The sequence below is a fragment of the Aphelocoma coerulescens genome, unplaced genomic scaffold (genome assembly GCF_041296385.1).
Source record: "Aphelocoma coerulescens isolate FSJ_1873_10779 unplaced genomic scaffold, UR_Acoe_1.0 HiC_scaffold_332, whole genome shotgun sequence".
NCBI lineage: Eukaryota > Metazoa > Chordata > Aves > Passeriformes > Corvidae > Aphelocoma > Aphelocoma coerulescens.
This window is the reverse complement of record NW_027183676.1, coordinates 2109-28382: the sequence shown is the minus strand read 5'-3', so window position 1 is coordinate 28382 and position 26274 is coordinate 2109. Positions and strand designations below refer to the sequence as shown.

The window sequence follows — 26274 nt, the reverse complement described above, 5'->3', positions numbered from 1 at the left end:
AAAAAACCGGAAAAGAGAATCAAGAATCCCTCAAGGAGCCGCGTGAAGCATCAAGTTCCTGAGGAGTTTCTGGCGGCCCGACTCGTAATCCTCCTCGTCCACGTTGACCAGCAGCTTGATGGCCTCGTGGCCCACGGCCTGTTTGAGCGAGTCCGTGATGAAGACGCCCTTGAGCGCCTCGAGCAGGGAGCCGTTGATGTAATCCCGCCAGAAGGCGTCGAGGTAGGTGAGCTCCGAGAATTTGATGTCGCAGATGATGGAGCCCAAATCCCGCGATTTCAGGATGGTGTTGGCTTGGTTGAAACGCTCGAATTGCCGCTCCAGGGGCTCCTGCTTGTTGGAGAAGACGTTGCCGTGCAGGGCGGAGTCGTGCTGGCAGTACTCGGCGCGTACGCGTAGGCGGATGTCTGGGGGGAGGGGGGGGGGTGGGTTTTTAGGGGGGTTTTGGGGGGTTTTTAGGGGGTTTGGGGTTGGGGTTTTGGGGTTGAATTGGTGCTTGAGGTGGAATTTGAGGGGGTTTCTCGTAGCCCGGTTCGCAGATCAGTCCTGAAGATTTTCCCCAGTCCCAGTTCCCTTCCACAGTTCCAGACTCTCCCCAACCCTAAGGACCCCTCAATCCCAGGGGGAAAGGGATTCAGGGATTCAGGGATTAGGGGAGGTGGGGATGCTCCTGAGTTTTGGGGGGTTTTTGGGGTTTGGTTTTGGTGTTGAGGAATCGGTGGTTGAGGTGGGGTTGTTTTGGGTTTTAGGGGGTTTCTCCTGGTTCAGTTCGCAGCTCAGTCCTGAAGATTTTCCCCAGTCCCAAATCCCAAATCCCCTGTCCCGGACTCTCCTCAATCCTTGGATCCTCCCAATCCCAGTCCTTCCCCAATCCCCACAATCCCAAACATCCCAACCCTAAGGACCCCCCGATCCCAGGGGGAAAAGGGATTCAGGGATTCAGGGATTCAGGGATTAGGGGAGGTGGGGCTGCTCCTGAGTTTTTGGGGGCTTTTTGCGGGGTTTGGGGTTTGGTTTTGGTGTTGAGGAGTCGGTGGTTGAGGTGGGGTTGTTTTGGAATTTAGGGGGTTTCTTGTGGTCCAGTTCTAAGATCAGTCCTGAAGATTTTCCCCAATTCCCAAATCCCCTGTCCCGGACTCTCCCCAGTCCTTGGATCCCCCCCAAATCCCAGTCCCTCCGCAATCCCCACAATCCCAAACATCTCAACCCTAAGGACCCCCCGATCCCAGGGGGAAAAGGGATTCAGGGATTCGGGGATTCAGGGATTCGGGGATTCAGGGATTAGGGGAGGTGGGGCTGCTCCTGAATTTTGGGGGGTTTTTGGGGGGTTTGGGGTTGGGGTTTGGTGTTGAATTGGTGCTTGAGGTGGAATTTGAGGGGGTTTCTCGTAGCCCGGTTCGCAGCTCGGTCCTGAAGATTTTCCCCAATTCCAATTCTCTCCCCCTGTCCTGGACTCTCCCCAACCCTAAGGACCCCTCAATCCCAGGGGAAAAGGGATTCAGGGATTCAGGGATTAGGGGAGGTGGGGATGCTCCTGAGTTTTGGGGGGTTTTTGGGGTTTGGTTTTGGTGTTGAGGAATCGGTGGTTGAGGTGGGGTTGTTTTGGGTTTTAGGGGGTTTCTCCTGGTTCAGTTCGCAGCTCAGTCCTGAAGATTTTCCCCAGTCCCAAATCCCAAATCCCCTGTCCCGGACTCTCCTCAATCCTTGGATCCTCCCAATCCCAGTCCTTCCCCAATCCCCACAATCCCAAACATCCCAACCCTAAGGACCCCCCGATCCCAGGGGGAAAAGGGATTCAGGGATTCAGGGATTCAGGGATTAGGGGAGGTGGGGCTGCTCCTGAGTTTTTGGGGGCTTTTTGCGGGGTTTGGGGTTTGGTTTTGGTGTTGAGGAGTCGGTGGTTGAGGTGGGGTTGTTTTGGAATTTAGGGGGTTTCTTGTGGTTCAGTTCTAAGATCAGTCCTGAAGATTTTCCCCAATTCCAATGCTCTCCTCCATCCTGGACTCTCCCCAATCCCCACAATCCCAAACATCCCAACCCTAAGGACCCCCCGATCCCAGGGGGAAAAGGGATTCAGGGATTCAGGGATTCAGGGATTCAGGGATTAGGGGAAGTGGGGCTGCTCCTGAGTTTTGGGGGGTTTGGGGTTTGGTTTTGGTGTTGAATTGGTGCTTGAGGTGGAATTTGAGGGGGTTTCTCGTAGCCCGGTTCGCAGCTCGGTCCTGAAGATTTTCCCCAGTCCCAATTCCCAAATCCCCTGTCCCGGACTCTCCCCAACCCTAAGACCCTCAATCCCAGGGGAAAAGGGATTCAGGGATTCAGGGATTTGGGGAGGTGGGGCTGCTCCTGAGTTTTGGGGGGTTTGGGGTTGGGGTTTGGTGTTGAGGAGTCGGTGGTTGAGGTGGGGTTGTTTTGGAATTTAGGGGGTTTCTTGTGGTCCAGTTCTAAGATCAGTCCTGAAGATTTTCCCCAATTCCCAAATCCCAAATCCCCTGTCCCGGACTCTCCCCAGTCCTTGGATCCCCCCAGATCCCAGTCCCTCCCCAATCCCCACAATCCCAAACATCCCAACCCTAAGGACCCCCCAATCCCAGGGGGAAAGAGATTCAGGGATTTGGGGATTCAGGGATTCGGGGAGGTGGGGCTGCTCCTGAGTTTTGGGGGGTTTGGGGTTGGGGTTTCGGTGTTGAATTGGTGCTTGAGGTGGAATTTGAGGGGGTTTCTCGTGGTCCAGTTTGCAGCTCGGTCCTGAAGATTTTCCCCAGTCCCAGTTCCCTTCCACAGTTCCAGACTCTCCCCAACCCTAAGACCCTCAATCCCAGGGGAAAAGGGATTCAGGGATTCAGGGATTCAGGGATTCAGGGATTAGGGGAGGTGGGGATGCTCCTGAGTTTTGGGGGGTTTGGGGTTTGGTTTTGGTGTTGAGGAATCGGTGGTTGAGGTGGGGTTGTTTTGGAATTTAGGGGGTTTCTTGTGGTTCAGTTCTAAGATCAGTCCTGAAGATTTTCCCCAATTCCCAAATCCCCTGTCCCAGACTCTCCCCAGTCCTTGGATCCCCCCAAATCCCAGTCCCTCCCCAATCCCCACAATCCCAAACATCTCAACCCTAAGGACCCCCCAATCCCAGGGGGAAAGGGATTCAGGGATTAGGGGAAGGATGATGGGAGTGGGGTTGCTCCTGAGTTTTGGGGGGTTTTTGGGGTTTGGTTTTGGTGTTGAGGAGTCGGTGGTTGAGGTGGGGTTGTTTTGGAATTTAGGGGGTTTCTTGTGGTCCAGTTCTAAGATCAGTCCTGAAGATTTTCCCCAGTCCCAATTCCCAAATCTCCTGTCCCGGACTCTCCCCAGTCCTTGGATCCCCCCAAATCCCAGGGGAAAAGGGATTCAGGGATTCAGGGATTCAGGGATTAGGGGAGGTGGGGCTGCTCCTGAATTTTGGGGGCTTCTGGTTTTGTTTGGGGTTTGGTTGTTGAGGAATTTGTGCCTGAGTTGGGATTTCTTTCGAATTTTAGGGGGTTTCTCGTAGCCCAGTTCTCAGCTCAGTCCTAAAGATTTCCCCCAATCCCAATTCCCTCCCCAATCCCCACAATCCCAAACATCCCAACCCTAAGGACCCCCAATCCCAGGGGGAAAGGATTCAGGAATTCAGGGATTCAGGGATTCAGGGATTTGGGGAGGTGGGGCTGCTCCTGAGTTTTGGGGGATTTTTGGGGGTTTTTCCTCTCGGGGCTTCTCCGCTCACAAATTTGCCCCCAAATCAGAATTTCCACCCAATTTCAGGAAGTCCCAATCCCATTCCCGATCCCACAATCCCGATCCCATTCCCCTCCCCCCTCACCGCAGCTCTGGTTCTCCTTGGGGATCCCGTTCCCGATCCCATACCCAATCCCACAATCCCAATCCCAATCCCACAATCCCGATCCCATATTCCCCTCCCCCCTCACCGCAGCTCTGTTTCTCTTTGGGGATCCCGTTCCCGATCCCATACCCAATCCCACAATCCCAAAATCCCGATCCCACAATCCCAATCCCAATCCCGATCCCGTTCCCAATCCCACAATCCCAATCCCAATCCCGTTCCCCTCCCCCCTCACCGCAGGTCTGTTTCTCTTTGGGATCCCATTCCCAATCCCACAATCCCAATCCCGATCCCAATCCCGATCCCATATTCCCCTCCCCCCTCACCGCAGGTCTGTTTCTCTTTGGGGATCCCGTTCCCGATCCCACAATCCCAATCCCACAATCCCGATCCCGTTCCCGATCCCATACCCAATCCCACAATCCCACAATCCCAATCCCAATCCCAATCCCGATCCCATATTCCCCTCCACCCTCACTGCAGCTCTGGTTCTCTTTGGGGATCCCATTCCCAATCCCACAATCCCATTCCCCATCCCGATCCCGATCCCGATCCCACAATCCCGATCCCGTTCCCCTCCCCCCTCACTGCAGCTCTGTTTCTCTTTGGGGATCCCATTCCCAATCCCACAATCCCATTCCCCATCCCGATCCCAATCCCGTTCCCGTTCCCGATCCCACAATCCCAATCCCGATCCTGTTCCCCTCCCCCCTCACCGCAGCTCTGTTTCTCTTTGGGGATCCCGTTCCCGATCCCATACCCAATCCCACAATCCCAATCCCACAATCCCGATCCCGTTCCCCTCCCCCCTCACCGCAGCTCTGTTTCTCTTTGGGGATCCCGTTCCCGATCCCATACCCAATCCCACAATCCCAATCCCGATCCCGATCCCACAATCCCGATCCCATAGTCCCCTCACTGCAGCTCTGTTTCTCCTTGGGGATCCCATTCCCGATCCCGATCCTGATCCCACAATCCCAATCCCAATCCTGATCCCGATCCCGTTCCCCTCCCCCCTCACCGCAGCTCTGTTTCTCTTTGGGGATCCCGTTCCCGATCCCAATCCCGATCCCACAATCCCGATCCCAATCCCACAATCCCATTCCCGATCCCAATCCCGATCCCACAATCCCAATCCCAATCCCGATCCCGATCCCGATCCCATATTCCCCTCCCCCCTCACCGCAGCTCTGTTTCTCTTTGGGGATCCCAATCCTGATCCCAATCCCAATCCCACAATCCCGATCCCGTTCCCGATCCCGTACCCAATCCCACAATCCCGATCCCATACTCCCCTCCCCCCTCACCGCAGGTCTGTTTCTCTTTGGGGTCGGGGGTCGCCGACTTTCTCCGTTTCCGTTGGTTCCCGAGGAGGCTCCGGGCCCGGCCCGGGCGCTTCGGGCCCAGCTGGGGCCCCCCCGGGGGGCAGCACAGGGACGGGTGGGGGGCAGGCACTGGTGGGGAAACTGCGGGGTCAGGGACCCCAAATCCACCCCACAGACCCCAAATCCATCCTGGGAACCCCAAATCCACCCCATAGACCCCAAATCCACCCTGGGAACCCCAAATCCACCCCATAGACCCCAAATCCACCCCACAGACCCCAAATCTGATAGGGAACCCCAAATCCACCCCACAGACCCCAAATCTGATAGGGAACCCCAAACCCACCCCACAGACCCCAAATCTGATAGGGAACCCCAAATCCACCCCACAGACCCCAAATCCACCCCACAGACCCCAAATCTGACAGGGAACCCCAAATCCACCCCACAGACCCCAAATCTGATAGGGAACCCCAAATCCATCCAGCGACCCCAAATCCACCCCACAGACCCCAAATCCACCCTGGGAACCCCAAATCCATCCAGGGACCCCAAATCCACCCCACAGACCCCAAATCTGATAGGGAACCCCAAATCCATCCAGGGACCCCAAATCTGATAGGGAACCCCAAATCCATCCAGGGACCCCAAATCCACCCCATAGACCCCAAATCCACCCTGGGAACCCCAAATCCACCCCATAGACCCCAAATCCACCCCACAGACCCCAAATCTGATAGGGAACCCCAAATCCACCCCACAGACCCCAAATCTGATAGGGAACCCCAAACCCACCCCACAGACCCCAAATCTGATAGGGAACCCCAAATCCACCCCACAGACCCCAAATCCACCCCACAGACCCCAAATCTGACAGGGAACCCCAAATCCACCCCACAGACCCCAAATCTGATAGGGAACCCCAAATCCATCCAGCGACCCCAAATCCACCCCACAGACCCCAAATCCACCCTGGGAACCCCAAATCCATCCAGGGACCCCAAATCCACCCCACAGACCCCAAATCTGATAGGGAACCCCAAATCCATCCAGGGACCCCAAATCTGATAGGGAACCCCAAATCCATCCAGGGACCCCAAATCCACCCCACAGACCCCAAATCCACCCTGGGAACCCCAAATCCACCCCATAGACCCCAAATCCACCCCACAGACCCCAAATCTGATAGGGAACCCCAAATCCACCCCACAGACCCCAAATCTGATAGGGAACCCCAAATCCACCCCACATACCCCAAACCCACCCTGGGAACCCCAAATCCACCCCAGGGAACAGCACAGGGACGGGTGGGGGGCAGGCACTGGGGAAACAGGGGGGTCAGGGACCCCAAATCTGATAGGGAACCCCAAATCCACCCCACAGACCCCAAATCCACCCTGGGAACCCCAAATCCACCCCACAGACCCCAAATCCACCCCAGGAAGCAGCACAGGGACGGGTCGGGGGCAGGCACTGGTGGGGAAACTGCGGGGTCAGGGACCCCAAATCCACCCCAGAGACCCCAAATCTGATAGGGAACCCCAAATCCACCCCACAGACCCCAAATCCACCCTGGGAACCCCAAATCCATCCAGGGACCCCAAATCCGCCCCACAGACCCCAAATCCACCCCAGAGACCCCAAATCTGATAGGGAACCCCAAATCCATTCCGGGACCCCAAATCCACCCCACAGACCCCAAATCCACCCCAGGGGGGCAGCACAGGGACGGGTGGGGGGCAGGCACTGGGGAAACAGCGGGGTCAGGGACCCCAAATCCACCCCACAGACCCCAAATCTGATAGGGAACCCCAAATCCATCCAGGGACCCCAAATCCACCCCATAGACCCCAAATCCACCCTGGGAACCCCAAATCCACCCCACAGACCCCAAATCTGATAGAGAACCCCAAATCCATCCCACAGACCCCAAATCTGATAGGGAACCCCAAATCCATCCAGGGACCCCAAATCCACCCCATAGACCCCAAATCCACCCCACAGACCCCAAATCTGATAGGGAACCCCAAATCCATCCAGGGACCCCAAATCCACCCCACAGACCCCAAACCCACCCCAGGAAACAGCACAGGGACGGGTGGGGGGCAGGCACTGGGGTGGGGGGAAACAGCGGGGTCAGGGACCCCAAATCCACCCCACAGACCCCAAATCCACCCTGGGAACCCCAAATCCATCCTGGGACCCCAAATCTGATAGGGAACCCCAAATCCACCCCACAGACCCCAAATCTGATAGGGAACCCCAAATCCATCCAGGGACCTCAAATCCACCCCATAGACCCCAAATCCACCCCACAGACCCCAAATCCACCCTGGGAACCCCAAATCCACCCCACAGACTCCAAATCCATCCAGGAACCCCAAACCCACCCCGGGGGGCAGCACAGGGACGGGTGGGGGGCAGGCACTGGGGAAACAGCGGGGTCAGGGACCCCAAATCCATCCTGGGACCCCAAATCCACCCCACAGACCCCAAACCCACCCCAGAGACCCCAAATCTGATAGGGAACCCCAAATCCATCTAGGGACCCCAAACCCACTCCACAGAACCCCCCCCGCCCCATAAAGGGGACCCCCAATTCCCTGTTCCCCCCCAAATCCCGAAATCCCCCCTGATCTGGGCAGAGCCCCCCAGGCCCGGAATGGGGTCGGGAACTCCGGGAGGATCCCGGGGGGAGTGGGGACCCCAAAGGGGAGCGGGGACCCCAAGGTGACCCCAAAGGGGGGGTGGTGACCCCAAAGGGGGGGGTGATGATCCCAAAGGGGCGTGGTGACTGTAGGGTGACCCCAAAGGGGGGTGATGACCCCAAAGGGGGGGGTGATGACCCCAAAGGGGGGGTGGTGACCCCAAAGGGGGGGTGGTGACTGTAGGGTGACCCCAAAGGGGGGTGAGGACCCCAGGGTGACCCCAAATGGGAGGGTGGTGATCCCAAAGGGGGGTGGTGACTGTAGGGTGACCCCAAAGGGGGGGTGGTGACCCCAAAGGGGGGGTGACGATCCCAAAAGGGGGTGGTGACCCCAAAGGGGGGAGGTGACCCCAAAGTGGGGGAGGTGACCCCAAAGGGGGGAGGTGACCCCAAAGTGGGGGTGATGACCCCAAGGTGACCCCAAAGGGGGGGTGACAATCCCAAAGGGGGGGTGGTGACCCCAAAAGGGGGATGGTGACTGTAGGGTGACCCCAAAGGGGGTGATGACCCCAAAGGGGGGGTGAGGACTCCAGGATGACCCCAAAGGGGGGTGAGCACCCCAAAGGGGGGTGAGGACCCCAGGGTGACCCCAAATGGGAGGGTGGTGATCCCAAAGGGGGGTGGTGACTGTAGGGTGACCCCAAAGGGGGTGATGACCCCAAAGGGGGGGTGAGGACTCCAGGATGACCCCAAAGGGGGGGTGATGAACCCAAGGTGACCCCAAAGGGGGGTGGTGACTGTAGGGTGACCCCAAAGGGGGGTGGTGACCCCAAGGTGACCCCAAAGGGGGGGTGGTGACCCCAAAGGGGGGGAGGTGACCCCAAGGTGACCCCAAAGGGGGGGTGGTGACCCCAAAGGGGGGGTGATGACCCCAAGGTGACCCCAAAGGGGGGTGATGACCCCAAAGGGGGGGTGATGACCCCAAAAGGGGGGTGGTGACCCCAAAAGGGGGGTGGTGACTGTAGGGTGACCCCAAAGTGGGGGGGGTGACCCCAAAGTGGGGGAGGTGACCCCAAAGGGGGGGTGACAATCCCAAAGGGGGGGTGGTGACCCCAAAAGGGGGGAGGTGACCCCAAAGGGGGGGAGGTGACCCCAAAGGAGGGGTGGTGACCCCAAAGGGGGGGTGATGACCCCAAGGTGACCCCAAAGGGGGGTGATGACCCCAAAGGGGGGGTGGTGACCCCAAAGGGGGGGTGATGACCCCAAGGTGACCCCAAAGGGGGGTGATGACCCCAAAGGGGGGGTGGTGACCCCAAAGGGGGGTGGCGACCCCAAAGGGGGGTGGTGACCCCAAAGGGGGGGTGATGACCCCAAAGGGGGGTGGTGACCCCAAAGGGGGGGTGATGACCCCAAGGTGACCCCAAATGGGGGGGTGATGACCCCAAAGGGGGGGTGGTGACCCCAAAGGGGGGGTGGTGACTGTAGGGTGACCCCAAAGGGGGTGATGACCCCAAAGGGGGGGTGATGAACCCAAGGTGACCCCAAAGGGGGGGTGACGATCCCAAAAGGGGGGTGGTGACCCCAAAGTGGGGGAGGTGACCCCAAAGGAGGGGTGGTGACTGTAGGGCGACCCCAAAGGGGGGGAGGTGACTCCAAAGTGGGGGTGATGACTGTAGGGTGACCCCAAAGGGGGGGAGGTGACCCCAAAAGGCCCCGTACCTGATTTGTGGGGGTGGCCGAGGCCGGGCGCGGCGCCCCCGGGCGCGCGGGGGGTGACGTAGCGGATGGACGTCTCCTCCAGGTACTTGTCCACCAGGTCCGGGCACACTGCGGGCACCGGGAAGGGCACCGGGAATGGGAACGGGGGCACCAGGAAGGGCACCGGGAATGGGAACGGGAACGAGAATGGGAATGGGAACGGGAATGGGTACGGGAACAGGGGCACCGGGAAGGGCACCGGGAATGGGAACGGGAACGGGAATGGGGGCACCGGGAATGGGAACAGGAACGGGGACAGGGGCACCGGGAATGGCACCGGGGATGGGAAAGGGGATGGGAACGGGAATGGGGGCACCAGGAATGGGGGCACCGGGAATGGGAACGGGAATGGGGGCACCGGGAAGGGCACCGGGAATGGGAACGGGAACGGGGGCACCGGAAGGGCACCGAGAATGGCACCGGGAACGGGAATGGGGGCACCGGGAAGGGCACCGGGAACGAGAATGGGAATGGGAATGGGAACGGGAACAGGGGCACCGGGAAGGGCACCGGGAATGGGAACGGGGATGGGGACGGGAATGGGAACGGGAATGGCACCGGGAAGGGCACCGGGAATGGGAACAGGGGCACCGGGAATGGGGACGGGAATGGGAACGGGAATGGGGGCACCGGGAAGGGCACCGGGAATGGGAACGGGAATGGGGACGGGAATGGGGACGGGAATGGGGACGGGAATGGGGGCACCGGGAATGGCACCGGGAATGGCACCGGGAATGGGAACGGGAACGGGAATGGGAACGGGAATGGGAATGGGAACAGGGGCACCGGGAATGGGGATGGGAATGGGAACGGGAATGGGGGCACCGGGAAGGGCACCGGGAATGGGAACGGGAACGGGAATGGGAATGGGGACGGGAATGGGGGCACCGGGAACGGCACCGAGAATGGGAACAGGAACGGGGACACCGGGAATGGGAATGGGGACGGGAATGGGAATGGGAACAGGGGCACCGGGAATGGGGATGGGAATGGGAACGGGAATGGGGATGGGAAGGGCACCGGGAACGGGAACAGGAATGGGGGCACCGGGAATGGCACCGGGAATGGGAACGGGAATGGGAACAGGAACGGGAATGGGGGCACCGGGAACGGGAATGGGAACGGGAACGGGAACAGGGGCACCGGGAATGGGAATGGGAATGGCACCGGGAATGGCACCGCGGGCACCAGGAATGCACCGCGGGCACCGGGCACCCCACGGGGACCCCGAACCCAGGGAGGCACCGGGAGGCAGCCGGGGCCGTCCCGACAGCGCCACTGGGGGGGGCACACGAACCCCGACCCCAAAGAGACCCCAAAGAGACCCCAACACTGACCCCAAAGTGACCCCAACACCGACCCCAAAGTGACCCTGACCCCAAAGAGACCCTGACCCCAAAGTGACCCTGACCCCAAAGTGACCCCGATCCCAAAGCAACCCCGATCCCAAAGAAACCCTGATCCCAATCCCAAAGTGACCCTGACCCCAAAGCAACCCTGACTCCAAAGCGACCCCAACCCCAAAAAAACCCCAATACCGACCCCAAAGTGACCCTGACCCCAAAGTGACCCCGATCCTAAAGCGACCCCGATCCCAAAGTGACCCCGACCCCAAAGTGACCCTGACCCCAAACTGACCCTGACCCCAAAGTGACCCCGACCCCAAAGTGACCCCGACCCCAAAGTGACCCCGACCCCAAAGTGACCCTGACCCCAAAGTGACCCCGACCCCAAAGTGACCCCGACCCCAAACTGACCCCGACCCCAAAGTGACCCTGACCCCAAAGTGACCCCGACCCCAAAGTGACCCCGACCCCAAAGTGACCCTGACCCCAAAGTGACCCCGACCCCAAAGCGACCCCGACCCCAAACTGACCCCGACCCCAAACTGACCCCGACCCCAAAGTGACCCCGACCCCAAAGTGACCCCGATCCCAAACTGACCCCGATCCCAAAGTGACCCCGACCCCAAAGTGACCCCGACCCCAAACTGACCCCGATCCCAAAGTGACCCCGACCCCAAAGTGACCCCGACCCCAAACTGACCCCGACCCCAAACTGACCCCGACCCCAAAGCGACCCTGACCCCAAACTGACCCCGACCCCAAACTGACCCCGACCCCAAAGTGACCCCGACCCCAAAGTGACCCCGATCCCAAAGTGACCCCGACCCCAAACTGACCCCGACCCCAAAGCGACCCCGATCCTAAAGCGACCCCGATCACGCTCAGGGGTCTCTGAGGGGTGTGGGGCCTCTATCACGACATGGGCGGGCTATCGCGACATGGGGAGGGCTATCGCGACATGGGCGGGCTATCGCGATATGGGGTGGGCTATCGCGACATGGGTGGGCTATCGCGACATGGGGCGGGCTATCGCGACATGGGTGGGCTATCGTGACACGGGGTGGGCTATCATGACATGGGGAGGGCTATCGCGACACGGGGCGGGCTATCGCGACATGGGGTGGGCTATCGCGACAGCCCCTCCTGCCCCTCCGGGGCTGACCTGCGGCAGCCGCTCGTGGCGGGGGACGGAGTGACCCCAACACCGCCATATGTTGTGATATATCGCGACAGTGACCCCGTATATCGCGATATATCGCGACAGGCACTCACCGGGCCGCCTCCTCTTGAGGCTGACGTAGGGCAGCAGCTCGTGGCGGGTGATGGTGTGACCCCAATACCCCCATATACCGTGATTATATCACAACACCGACCCCATATATTGCGACATATCGCGACAGCGACCCCGTATATCGCGATATATCGCGACATATCGCAACGGGCACTCACCGGGCCGCCGCCTCTTGAGGCTGACGTAGGGCAGCAGGTTGTGGCGGGCGATGGTGTGACCCCAATACCCCCACATATCATGACTATATCACGACACTGACCCCGTATATCGCGACATATCGCGACAGCGACCCCGCATATCGCGACATATCGCGACGGGCACTCACCGGGCCGCCGCCTCTTGAGGCTGACCTAGGGCAGCAGCTCGTGGCGGGTGATGGTGTGACCCCAATACCCCCATGTATTGTGATACCAATAACCCCATATATCGCGATATATCGTGACACCAACCTCATATATCATGATTGTATCATGATGATGACCCCCTATATCGCGACATATCGCGACGGGCACTCACCGGGCCGCCTCCTCTCGAGGCTGACGTAGGGCAGCAGCTCGTGGCGGGTGATGGTGTGACCCCAATACCCCCATATACCGTGATCATATAAGGACACCGACCCCACATATCGCGACATATCGTGACAGTGACCCCATATATTGCGACATATCGCGACATATCGCGACGGGCACTCACCGGGCCGCCGCCTCTTGAGGCTGACGTAGGGCAGCAGGTCCTGGCGGGTGATGGTGTGACCCCAATACCCCCATATACCGTGATTATATCACGATTATATAATAACACTGACCCCGTATATCGCGATATATCCCAACACCGACCCCATATATCGCGACATATCGCGACGGGCACTCACCGGGCCGCCGCCTCTTGAGGCTGACGTAGGGCAGCAGCTCGTGGCGGGCGATGGTGTGACCCCAATACCCCCATATACCGTGATTATACCACGACAATGACCCCCTATATCGTGATATATCGTGACAGCGACCCCGTATATCGCGACATATCGCGACGGGCACTCACCGGGCCGCCGCCTCTTGAGGCTGACGTAGGGCAGCAGCTCATGGCGGGCGATGGTGTGACCCCAATACCCCCATGTACCGTAACACCGACCCCGTATATGATGATTACATCACGACACCGACCCCATATATCACAATATATCCCAACACCGACCCCGTATATCGCGACATATCGCGACGGGCACTCACCGGGCCGCCTCCTCTTGAGGCTGACGTAGGGCAGCAGCTCGTGGTGGGGGATGGTGTGACCCCAATACCCCCATATATCACGACTATATCATGACACTGACCCCGTATATCGTGACATATCGCGACATATCGCGACGGGCACTCACCGGGCCGCCTCCTCTTGAGGCTGACGTAGGGCAGCAGGTCCTGGCGGGTGATGGTGTGACCCCAATAACCCCATATACCGTGCTTGTATGATGATTACATCACGACACCGACCCCGTATATCGCAATATATCCCAACACCGACCCCATATATCGCGACATATCGCGACAGCGACCCCGTATATCGTGACATATCGCGACGGGCACTCACCGGGCCGCCTCCTCTCGAGGCTGACGTAGGGCAGCAGCTCGTGGTGGGGGATGGTGTGACCCCAATACCCCCATATATCACGACTATATCACGACACCGACCCCGTATATCGCGACATATCGCGACGGGCACTCACCGGGCCACCTCCTCTTGAGGCTGACGTAGGGCAGCAGGTCCTGGCGGGTGATGGTGTGACCCCAATACCCCCATATATCATGACTATATCACGACACCGACCCCGTATATCGCGACATATCGCGACGGGCACTCACCGGGCCACCTCCTCTTGAGGCTGACGTAGGGCAGCAGCTCGTGGCGGGTGATGGTGTGACCCCAATACCCCCATATATCACGACTATATCATGACACTGACCCCGTATATCGCGACATATCGTGACAGCGACCCCGTATATCGCGACATATCGCGACGGGCACTCACCGGGCCGCCTCCTCTCGAGGCTGACGTAGGGCAGCAGCTCGTGGCGGGTGATGGTGTGACCCCAATACCCCCATATACCGTGATTATACCACGACAATGACCCCGTATATCGCAACATATCGTGACAGTGACCCCGTATATCATGATATATCGCGACATATCGCGACAGGCACTCACCGGGCCGCCGCCTCTTGAGGCTGACGTAGGGCAGCAGCTCGTGGCGGGTGATGGTGTGACCCCAATACCCCCATATACCGTTAACACCGACCCCATATATCGTGATATATCCCAACACCGACCCCGTATATCGCGACATATCGCGACATATCGCGACGGGCACTCACTGGGCCGCCTCCTCTTGAGGCTGACGTAGGGCAGCAGGTTGTGGTGGGTGATGGTGTGACCCCAATAACCCCATGTATTGTGATACCAATAACCCCATATATTGCAATATATCGCGACAGCGACCCCGTATATCGCGACATATCGCGACGGGCACTCACCGGGCCGCCTCCTCTTGAGGCTGACGTAGGGCAGCAGGTCGTGGCGGGTGATGGTGTGACCCCAATACCCCCATATACCGTGATTATACCACGACAATGACCCCGTATATCGCGACATATCGCGACATATCGCGACGGGCACTCACCGGGCCGCCTCCTCTTGAGGCTGACGTAGGGCAGCAGGTCGTGGCGGGTGATGATGCGCAGCAGCTGCAGCAGCTGCCGCAGGTTGCTCTCGTCGCAGCGGCCCTGCCGCTCCAGCGCCAGCAGGAAGTCGCGGCCCGAGCGGATGCGGCCGCGCTCGGCCTCGTCCAGCACGTCCACGAAGAGGAAGGAGAGCACGCGGACGTCGCGGTGCGTCAGCTGCGCGCCCACGATGTCGAACATGCGGTGCAGCGAGTACAGGCCCTGCTCGCGCTCGCCCACCTCCTCCGGCCACGGCGCCGCGCCGCCGACGGTGCCAAAGGTGCCAAGGGCGCCGGGGGTACCGGGGGTGCCGGCGCCGCGCTGCTTCCGGCCCGCCATGGGCGCCTGCGGATGGGGAACGGGGGGGTGTGGGGTTGGTGGGGGATGTGCTGGGGGTTGGTCAGCTCTTGTGGTCGTGGCATTGAGCCCGTGCCACTGGCAGTGCCACCCCCAGTAGTACCACCCCCAGTAATGCCACCCACGGCAGTGCCACCCGCGCTGTTTCCAGCCCGCCATGGGCGCCTGCGGATGGGGAATGGGGGTGTGGGGTTGGTGTGGGATGTGCTGGGGGTTGGTCATCTCTTGTGGTTGTGGCATTGAGCCCGTGCCACCGGCAGTGCCACCCATGGCAGTGCCACCCCTGGCAGTGTCACCCATGGCAGTGTCACCCCCAGCAATGCCACCCCCGGCGCTGCCACCCACGGTGCTTCCGGCCCGCCCTGGGCGCCTGCGGATGGGGAACGGGGGGGGGGGTGTGGGGTTGGTGGGGGATGTGCTGGGGGTTGGTCGGCTCCTCACCCACCCTGTGGCACTGGTAATGCCACCCGTGGCAGTGCCACCCCCAGTAGTACCACCCCCAGCAATGCCACCCCCGGCAATGCCACCCACGGTGTTTCCGGCCCGCCATGGGCGCCTGCGGATGGGGAATGGGGGGGGGTGTGGGGTTGGTGGGGGATGTGCTGGGGGTTGGTCAGCTCCTCACCCACCCTGTGGCACTGGTAATGCCACCCCCAGCAATGCCACCCGTGGCAGTGCCAGCCCCAGCAATGCCACCCCCGGCGCTGCCAACCACGGTGCTTCCAGCCCGCCCTGGGCACCTGGGGACACCGCAGTGGGATATGGGGTTGGTGTGGGATCTGCTGGGGGTTGGTCAGCTCTTGTGGTCATGGCATTGAGCCCGTGCCACTGGCAGTGCCACCCACGGCAGTGCCACCCCCGGTAATGCCAGCCCCAGCAATGCCACCCACAGTAATGCCACCCCTGGCGCTGCCACCCACGGTGTTTCCGGCCCGCCACGGGTGCCTGCGGATGGGGAACGGGATGTGGGGTTGGTGTGGGATCTGCTGGGGGTTGGTCAGCTCTTGTGGTCGTGGTATTGAGCCTGTGCCACTGGCAGTGCCACCCCCAGGAATGCCACCTCCGGTAATGCCACCCATGGCAGTGCCACCCCTGGCAGTGTCACCCATGGCAGTGCCACCCATGGTGTTTCCAGCCCACCACGGGCGCCTGCGGATGGGGAATGGGGGGGTGTGGGGTTGGTGGGGGATGTGCTGGGGGTTGGTCAGCTCCTCACCGACCCTGTGGCACTGGTAATGGCACCCCTGGCAGTGCCACCCATGGCAGTGCCACCCATGGCAGTGCCACCCCCGGTGCTGCCACCCACGGTGCTTCCAGCCCGCCCTGGGCACCTGGGGACACCGCAGTGGGATATGGGGTTGGTGTGGGATCTGCTGGGGGTTGGTCATCTCTTGTGGTCGTGGCATTGAGCCCGTGCCACTGGCAGTGCCACCCCCGGTAATGCCACCCCCAGCAATGCCACCCTTGGGAGTGCCACCCCTGGCGCTGCCACCCACAGTGCCTCCGGCCCGCCATGGGCGCCTGCGGATGGGGAATGGGGGGGGGTGTGGGGTTGGCGTGGGATGTGCTGGGGGTTGGTCAGCTCCTCACCGACCCTGTGGCACTGGTAATGCCACCCCCAGCAATGCCACCCACAGCAGTGCCACCCCCGGCAGTGCCACCCACGGTGTTTCCGGCCCACCATGGGCACCTGCGGATGTGGGGTTGGTGTGGGATGTGCTGGGGGTTGGTCAGCTCTTGTGGTCATGGCATTGAGACCGTGCCACTGGCAGTGCCACTCCTGGTAATGCCACCCCCGGCAGTGCCACCCATGGCAGTGCCACCCCCAGCAATGCCACCTTCGGTAATGCCACCCCCAGTAAATGCCACCCCTGGCGCTGCTGGCCCACCACGGGCACCTGGGGTCAGTGCGGGCCCTGCTGGCGCTCGCCCACGGCACCGACCCCGTGCCCGCTGTGGCACTGCCAGCTCGCCACGGGCACCTGGGGTCAGTGCGGGCCCTGCTGGCGCTCGCCCACGGCACCGACCCCGTGCCCGCTGTGGCACTGCCAGCTCGCCACGGGCACCTGGGGTCAGTGCGGGCCCTGCTGGCGCTCGCCCACGGCACCGACCCCGTGCCCGCTGTGGCACTGCCAGCTCGCCACGGGCACCTGGGGTCAGTGCAGACCCTGCTGGCGCTCGCCCACGGCACTGACCCCGTGCCCCCGGCAATGCCCCCTGTGGCGCTGCCAGCTCGCCACGGGCACCTGGGGTCAGTGCGGGCCCTGCTGGCGCTCGCCCACGGCACCGACCCCGTGCCCGCTGTGGCACTGCCAGCTCGCCACGGGCACCTGGGCACACGGGGACAATGGGGTGAGGGGTCAGGGGGATGCGGGACTGGGGAGGGATCCGGGGATTTGGGGTCAGGGATAAGGGGATCCAGGGGCCCCAGAGATTTGGGATTTGGGGTCAGGGAGAAGGGGATCCAGGGGATCCAGGGATTTGGGATTTGGGGTCAGGGAGAAGGGGATCCAGGGGATCCAGGGATTTGGGATTTGGGGTCAGGGATAAGGGGATCCAGGGGCCCCAGAGATTTGGGATTTGGGGTCAGGGAGAAGGGGATCCAGGGGATCCAGGGATTTGGGATTTGGGGTCAGGGATAAGGGGATCCAGGGATTTGGGATTTGGGGTCAGGGATAAGGGGATCCAGGGGATCCAGGGATATGGGATTTGGGGTCAGGGAGAAGGGAATACAGGGATTTGGGATTTGGGGTCAGGGATAAGGGGATCCAGGGGATCCAGGGATATGGGATTTGGGGTCAGGGATAAGGGGATCCAGGGATTTGGGGTCAGGGATAAGGGGATCCAGGGATTTGGGGTCAGGGATAACAGGATCCAGGGGCCCCAGAGATTTGGGATTTGGGGTCAGGGAGAAGGGAATACAGGGATTTGGGATTTGGGGTCAGAGATAAGGGGATCCAGGGGCCCCAGAGATTTAGGGTCAGGGATAAGGAGATCCAGGGATACAGGGATACAAGGATTTGGGGTTTGGGGTCAGGGATAAGGGGATCCAGGGGATCCAGGGATATGGGATTTGGGGTCAGGGATAAGGGGATCCAAGGATTTGGGGTCAGGGAGAAAGGGATCCAGGGGATCCAGGGATTTGGGATTTGGGGTCAGGGATAACAAGATCCAGGGAATCCAGGGATATGGGGTTTGGGGTCAGGGATAAGGGGATCCAGGGGATCCAGGGATTTGGGATTTGGGGTCAAGGATAACAAGATCCAGGGGCCCCAAAGATTTGGGATTTGGGGTCAGGGAGAAGGGAATACAGGGATTTGGGGTCAGGGATAACAGGATCCAGGGGATCCAGGGATATGGGGTCAGGGATAAGGGAATACAGGGATTTGGGGTCAGGGAGAAGGGAATACAGGGGATTTAGGATTTGGGGTCAGGGAGAAGGGGATCCAGGGGATTTAGGATTTGGGGTCAGGGATAAGGGATCAGGGGGATTTGGTGATGGTGGAAATCCAGGGATATGGGGTTATGGATAAGGGGATCCAGGGGATCCAGGGATTTGGGATTTGGGGTCAGGGATAAGGGAATACAGGGATGCAGGGATTTGGGGTCAGGGATAAGGGGATCCAGGGGTCCCAGGGATTTGGGGTCAGGGATAAGGGGATCCAGGGATTTGGGGTCAGGGATAACAGGATCCAGGGGATCCAGGGATTTGGGATTTGGGGTCAGGGATAAGGGAATCCAGGGATTTGAGGTCAGGGAATCCAGGGGCCCCAGGGATTTGGGATCCGGGGTCAGGGACTGAAGTTTGGATTGACCCCAAAGGCAGCTGGCAGAGCCCCGTCCCCACAGATTTGGGGCTAAAAAACCCCAAAAATGAAAGATCACAAACCCCAGCGATGGATGAACCCCGAATCCATCCCAGCCATCCCCTTCCCCTACAAATTTGGGATAAAACTCCCGCTCTCCAACACAACTCCAAACACCTTTCCCACCCCAAAAAAATTCGGGATCGGGCTCCGGCTCGACCCCAAATCCACGGAAAGCAGCGATCCCAAATCCTCCGTGCCACCAAAAGCACCCCCAAGGCGGCAGAAATCCCCTAAAACCACCCTAAAACGGGGCAGGAATTCCCAGGGAATTCCAGAGCCCCCCCCCCAAAAATGGGGATCCCCCAAATCCCCCAAGGATGGATCCCAAAAATCCCTCGGGAATGTCCTCGGCAGCTCCTCTTTTCTCCTGGAAAATCCAATTTCTTGGAGCTGGGAATGGATTTTTCTGGAATTCCCAGGGGATTTAGGAGGAGGAATCCCCCCCCCCCAAAGAGGAAAATTTGGGATTAATCCCAATTTTTTGGGGGGTTTTCCCTTGGTTTCTTTGGGAAAAAAACTCACCCAGAGTCTCCCTCGTGCCTGGTTTTCCCTGGAGGGAAAATTCCATCTAAAAATTGGGATTTGGGGTCTTTGGGAGCCTTCAGCCAGGCAAGGATTTTTCCTGGGATAACCCAGAATTTGGGGAAAAAAAAAATCCCAAAATATCCCACAGGGATTTTTTTTCCCACCTGAGCTGAGCCCCCTGGGAAGCTCCAGGAATTCGTTTTTCCCGTTCATCCCCAAAATTATCTCCTGGATTTGGGGAGGTGGGGGGAGGAAATTCCCAAAGATTTGGGGATTTTGGGAGCCGTGGGAATCTCGGGATCCCCTCCCCGGCCGGAATTCCACGGGACAATTTTGGTGGATTGGATTTGAATTTCTTTTGGTTTTTCCTCCCAGGAAAATTTCCTCCCAAAATTCCCAGAGAATCCATCAAACCTCATTTTTTTTCCCGGATTTTTAGGGATTTCAACACCCAATTCCTGCTTTTTTTTTCCCTCCCCCCCTGTTTTCCATGGGAAGAAAACAATCCCGGGATTATTCCAGGGTTTGGGAATAGGTGAGGGGAGAAAATTCCCATAAAATCCCGGGAATTCCCCTAAAAAGCAGGAATGGGAAGCAGGTGGTGCCATGATCCCGGGGTTTTTTTTGGGATTGGGGGGGGATTTTCCTGAAATTGTCCCGTTTTTCCTCGGATTTGGGAGTTAAACGGTGAAAAAATTGGGAAAAATCTTTGGGATTATTCAGCTTTGACCCCCCCCCGGAATAATCCCGGGATTGTTTTCTTCCCATGGAAAACAGGGGGGGAGGGGAAAAAAAAAGCAGGAATTGGGTGTTGAAATCCCTAAAAATCTGGGGAAAAAAATGAGGTTTGATGGATTCTCTGGGAATTTTGGGAGGAAATTTTCCTGGGAGGAAAAACCAAAAGAAATTCAAATCCAATCCACCAAAATTGTCCCGTGGAATTCCGGCCGGGGAGGGGATCCCGAGATTCCCACGGCTCCCGAAATCCCCAAATCTTTGGGAATTTCCTCCCCCCACCTCCCCAAATCCAGGAGATAATTTTGGGGATGAACGGGAAAAACGAATTCCTGGAGCTTCCCAGGGGGCTCAGCTCAGGTGGGAAAAAAAATCCCTGTGGGATATTTTGGGATTTTTTTTTTTCCCAAATTCTGGGTTATCCCAGGAAAAATCCTTGCCTGGCTGAAGGCTCCCAAAGACCCCAAATCCCAATTTTTAGATGGAATTTTCCCCCCAAGGAAAACCAGGCACGAGGGAGACTCTGGGTGAGCTTTTTTCCCAAAGAAACCAAGGGAAAACCCCCTAAAAAATTGGGATTAATCCCAAATTTTCCTCTTTGGGGGGGGGGGATTCCTCCTCCTAAATCCCCTGGGAATTCCAGAAAAATCCATTCCCAGCTGCAAGATCCCGAAGGAAAAAAGGGATCCCTTGGAAAAGCGGCTTTGGGGCCGGAATTTGGGAATTCCAAGCCCTGGGATCGGTTGGGAATGTGGGAATTTCATGTCCCAGCGGGTTGAGGTTCGATCCTGGTGATCCCAAGAGATCCCAAAATGTCATTCCAGGCCTGGATTCCAACGAGATCTGCGAGGATTCCCAAAATTCCCGGGTGCTGGAGCAGGGAGGGAGGGAGGGAGGGGCCTTGGGATCCATCCTGAATTCCTGGATCCATCCCAGACCTCTCCAGATCCATCCTGAGTCTTCCTGGATCCACCCTGAACTTCCCTGGGTCCATCAGGACCCTCTGGATCCACCCTGAGCATCCCTGGATCCATCCTGAATTCCTGGATCCACCCTGAACTTCCCTGGATCCATCTGGAGCCTCCCTGGATCCATCCCGAACTCCTGGATCCATCCCAGACCTCTCCAGATCCATCCCAGACTTCCCTGGATCCATCAGGACCCTCTGGATCCATCCTGAGCCTCCCTGGATCCATCCCGAATTTCCCTGGATCCATCCCAAACTCCTGGATCCATCCTGAACTTCCCTGGATCCATCCTGAACCTCTCTAGATCCATCCCAAACACCCTGGGATCCATCAGGACCCTCTGGATCCATCCTGAGCATCCCTGGATCCATCCCTGAGCCTCTCCAGATCCATCCTGAGTCTTCCTGGATCCACCTCGAACTTCCCTGGGTCCATCAGGACCCTCTGGATCCACCCTGAGCATCCCTGGATCCATCCCTGAGCCTCTCCAGATCCATCCTGAACTTCCCTGGATTCATCCCAGACCCCTCCAGATCAATCCCGAGCCTCCCTGGATCCATCAGGACCCTCTGGATCCATCCTGAACCTCTCCAGATCCATCCCAAACTTCCCTGGATCCATCCCAGACCTCTCCAGATCCATCCTGAGTCTTCCTGGATCCACCCTGAACTTCCCTGGATCCATCCCAAACTCCTGGATCCATCCCAGACCTCTCCCGATCCATCCCAAACTTCCCTGGATCCATCCCAGACCTCTCCAGATCCATCCTGAGTCTTCCTGGATCCATTTGGAACTTCCCTGGGTCCATCAGGACCCTCTGGATCCACCCTGAGCATCCCTGGATCCATCCTGAATTCCTGGATCCACCCTGAACTTCCCTGGATCCATCCTGAACCTCTCCAGATCCATCCCAAACACCCTGGGATCCATCAGGACCCTCTGGATCCATCCTGAACCTCCCTGGATCCATCCCAGACCTCTCCAGATCCATCCTGAGTCTTCCTGGATCCACCCCGAACTTCCCTGGGTCCATCAGGACCCTCTGGATCCCTCCTGAGCCCCCCTGGATCCATCAAGACTCTCTGGATCCATCCTGAACTTCCCTGGGTCCATCAGGACCCTCTGGATCCATCCTGAGCCTCTCCAGATCCATCCCAAACTTCCCTGGATCCATCCCAGACCTCTCCACATCCATCTCAAACCTCCTTGGATCCATCCTGAACTTCTCCAGATCCATCCCGAACTCCTGGATCCATCCCAGACCTCTCCAGATCCACCCTGAGTCTTCCTGGATCCATTTGGAGCCTCCCTGGGTCCATCAGGACCCTCTGGATCCATCCCAAACCCCCCTGGGTCCATCCAAAACATCTCCAGATCCACCCTGAGTCTTCCTGGATCCATCAGGACCCTCTGGATCCCTCCCGAACTTCCCTGGATCCATCCCAGACCTCTCCAGATCCATCCTGAGCCCCCCTGGATCCATCTGGAGCCTCCCTGGGTCCATCAGGACCCTCTGGATCCATCCCAAACCCCCCTGGAGCCCCTGGATCCCCTCTGGCTCCATCCCGATCCCCTCTGGCTCCATCCTGATCCCCCCGGATCAATGTGGAGCCCCTCTGGATCCATCAGGACCCTCTGGATCCCCCCTGGCTCCATCCCGATCCCCCCTGGATCCATCTGGAGCCTCTGGATCCCTCCTGGCTCCATCCCGATCCTTCCTGGATCCATCAGGACCCTCTGGATCCCCTCTGGATCCATCCCGATCCCTCCTGACTCCATCAGAGAACCCTCTGGATCCATCAGGACCCTCTGGATCCATCCCAAGCCCCCCTGGAACCTCTGGATCCACTCTGGATCCATCCCGATCCCTCCTGGATCCATCTGGAGCCTCCCTGGATCCCCCCGGCTCCATCCCGATCCCTCCCGGATCCATCTGGAGCCTTTGGATCCCCTCTGGATCCATCAGGACCCTCTGGATCCATCTCAAAACCTCCTGGACCCATCTGGAGCCTCCCTGGATCCAATCAGGACCCTCTGGATCCCCTCTGGCTCCATCCCGATCCCTCCCGACTCCATCAGAGAACCCTCCCGGATCCATCAGAACCCTCTGGATCCATCCCAAACCCCCCTGGAGCCTCCCTGGATCCCCCCTGGATCCATCCCGATCCCTCCTGGATCCATCTGGAGCCTCTGGATCCATCCCAAACCCCCCTGGAGCCTCCCTGGATCCCCCCTGGATCCATCCCGATCCCTCCTGGATCCATCTGGAGCCTCTGGATCCCCTCTGGATCCATCAGGACCCTCTGGATCCATCTCAAACCCTCCTGGATCCATCTGGAGCCTCCCTGGCTCCACCTGGAACCTCTGGATCCCCTCCGGATCCATCCCGATCCCTCCCGGATCCATCAGGACCCTCTGGATCCATCCCAAACCCCCCTGGAGCCTCCCTGGATCCCCTCTGGATCCATCCCGATCCCCTCTGGCTCCATCTGGAGCCTCTGGATCCCCTCTGGATCCATCCCGATCCCTCCTGGATCCATCTGGAGCCTCTGGATCCATCCCAACCCCCCCTGGAGCCTCCCTGGATCCCCCCTGGATCCATCCCGATCCCTCCTGGATCCATCTGGAGCCTCTGGATCCCCTCTGGCTCCATCCCGATCCCTCCCGGCTCCATCCCGATCCCCCCCAGATCCATCTGGAGCCTTTGGATCCCCCCTGGATCCATCCCGATCCCTCCCGGCTCCACCTGGAACCTCTGGATCCCCCCTGGCTCCATCCCGATCCCTCCCGACTCCATCAGAGAACCCTCTGGATCCATCAGGACCCTCTGGATCCATCCCAAACCCCCCTGGAGCCTCTGGATCCCCCCAGGCTCCATCTGGAACCTCTGGATCCCCCCTGGATCCATCCCGATCCCTCCCGGCTCCACCTGGAACCTCTGGATCCCCCCTGGATCCATCCCGATCCCTCCCGGCTCCACCTGGAACCTCTGGATCCCCTCTGGATCCATCCCGATCCCTCCCCACCTCCCTCGCTTCACGCAGCGCCGCCTAAATCCCTAAAATCCCAGGGAAACCCCCCCAAAAATCCAGCGCGGGCCACTCACCTCAGCCAGCAGCGATTCCAGCCGTGCCTGGATCCCGGAGCAGGAGCGCTTGGAAGGAATTTTCTATCCCCTTTTTTAACTTTTTTTTTTTTTTTCCTTAATTTCCTTTTTTTTTAAATTCACTCCCTCCCTTCCCCCCAAAAAACAACCCCAAAAGTCCCGCGGATGCTCCCAAAATTCCACTCGCAGCCGGAATTCCAGAGGCCGGGATCGCTGTCAGTCCTTGGGGGTTGCTCCACTTAGCCGGAAAACACCGGATTATCCCCCAAAAAAACCTCCCAAAAAACCCCACAAAAATCCTTTTTTTTTAAGATTTTTTTTGTCGCCTTCCTAATTAATAATTTAGCCGAGAAAAAAAAAAAAAATTAATAATAAAAACAAAACCAACTCCGGGTTTGGCTTTTAAGTCATTCCTGGTTTCAAGGCCAGCATTCCCGAGGGAGGAATTCCCTGGATTTTTAGGAAGATTTTGGGCGATTCCGGCCTCGCTCAAAGGGAAAAACGCAAGGAAAAAACCCAAAAAAGCTCCCTGGAGGGAAGAAATCCTTGGAATTTCATGCCGCTCCTCCTCGCGCTTCAAATCCCGGGATTTTTTTTTGATTCGGTTTTGATCCTCGGGAAGAGCCGGAATGCCGGGGGGAAAAACCGGGGAAAGCGCTGTCGTTAAATAGGAAAAAAAAAATTAAAATAATAATAATAATATTATTATTAAAAAAAAAAAACCAACAACCAAAAAAAGCTCCGATTTCACCGCGATTTCCACTGAAATCGCCTCAAAATTCCAGCGGTAAAGAACCCAAACTGAGAGAACCGGGCGGGTTTTTCCCGTTAAAGGATTTTAAAGCCCCGGGAGGTCCCGGGAAGAGCCCGAAAAGGTCCCGGGGAGGCTCCGGTTCACCCCCGGAGGCCTCGGGAAGGGCCCGCTTGGACCCCAAAAAGCTCCGGTCAAACCCCGAGGAGGCCCCGGTAAGGCCCCAACCAGCCCCGCCAAGCCCCGGGGAGGCCTCAAAAGGCCCCGGCGAGCCCCGAAAGGCGGCGGGGAGAGCCCGGTAAGGCCGCAAAAAGGCCCCGAGCAGGCCCCGTTTCTCCCCCGGGGAAGCTCCGGGGAAGCTCCGGTCAGGCCCCCAGGGAGGCTCCGGCGGAGGCAGCGTCGCGAGGAGCGGCGGGGGGAGCGGCGGGGCCCCCCCTGCGGCCCGTCCCAGCCCCGCCGTGCGCGGGGGCCCCTCCCGGCCCCTCACGGCCCCTCAGGGCCGGCCCAGCCCCGGCGCCGCCATCTTGGCTCCGTCCGCTCCGCTCCCCGCTCCCCGCGGGCGGCTCCGCCCTGACGTCACTTCCGTCAAGCCGAAGCCGCGCCCGCTAGGCGCGGCGAAAACCACGCCCACATCCGGGCACCGCCAGCCTCGCGGCGGCTTCACGCCCATAGGGGAACACGGGGAGGGCGCCGCCATGTTGGGTGAGGGCAAGATGGCGGCTACATCCGGGAGGCTGCGGGTTGGCTTCAGCGCCGTTGGTTAGCGCGGGAGGGCGGGCGCCATCTTGAGTGAGGGCAAGCTGGCAGCGCCGAGCCGCGTGGCGGCGCGGGCGCCATCTTGGGAAAGGTGAGGCGGGGGCGCCGCCATCTTAAGTGAGGGCAGAGCGGCCGGGAAGGGGGGGGAGATTTGGAGGCGATTTTGAGGCGATTTTGAGGCGATTTTGGGGCGTTTTGAGGCTTTTTGGGGTGTGAGGGAAAGGGTGAGGAGGGCAAGGGCTGCTGTGAGGAAGGGGAGAGCGTTGGGGTGGGGT

The 26274-nt window shown here is 59.3% G+C and overlaps 1 protein-coding gene across 1 annotated transcript; it reads right to left on the bottom strand.

Moving 5' to 3' along the window:
• On the bottom strand, nt 1-25188 carry LOC138101541 (death effector domain-containing protein-like). Its single transcript, XM_068999317.1, has 6 exons — nt 24493-25188; nt 14918-15277; nt 12549-12573; nt 9548-9655; nt 5164-5310; nt 1-407 (listed from the first exon to the last, which is right to left on the bottom strand). The coding sequence occupies exons 2-6, from the start codon at nt 15269-15271 to the stop codon at nt 31-33; spliced, it is 1011 nt and encodes a 336-aa protein (XP_068855418.1). The 5' UTR covers nt 15272-15277; nt 24493-25188; the 3' UTR covers nt 1-30.
• Between the last annotated feature and the right edge of the window lie 1086 nt (nt 25189-26274).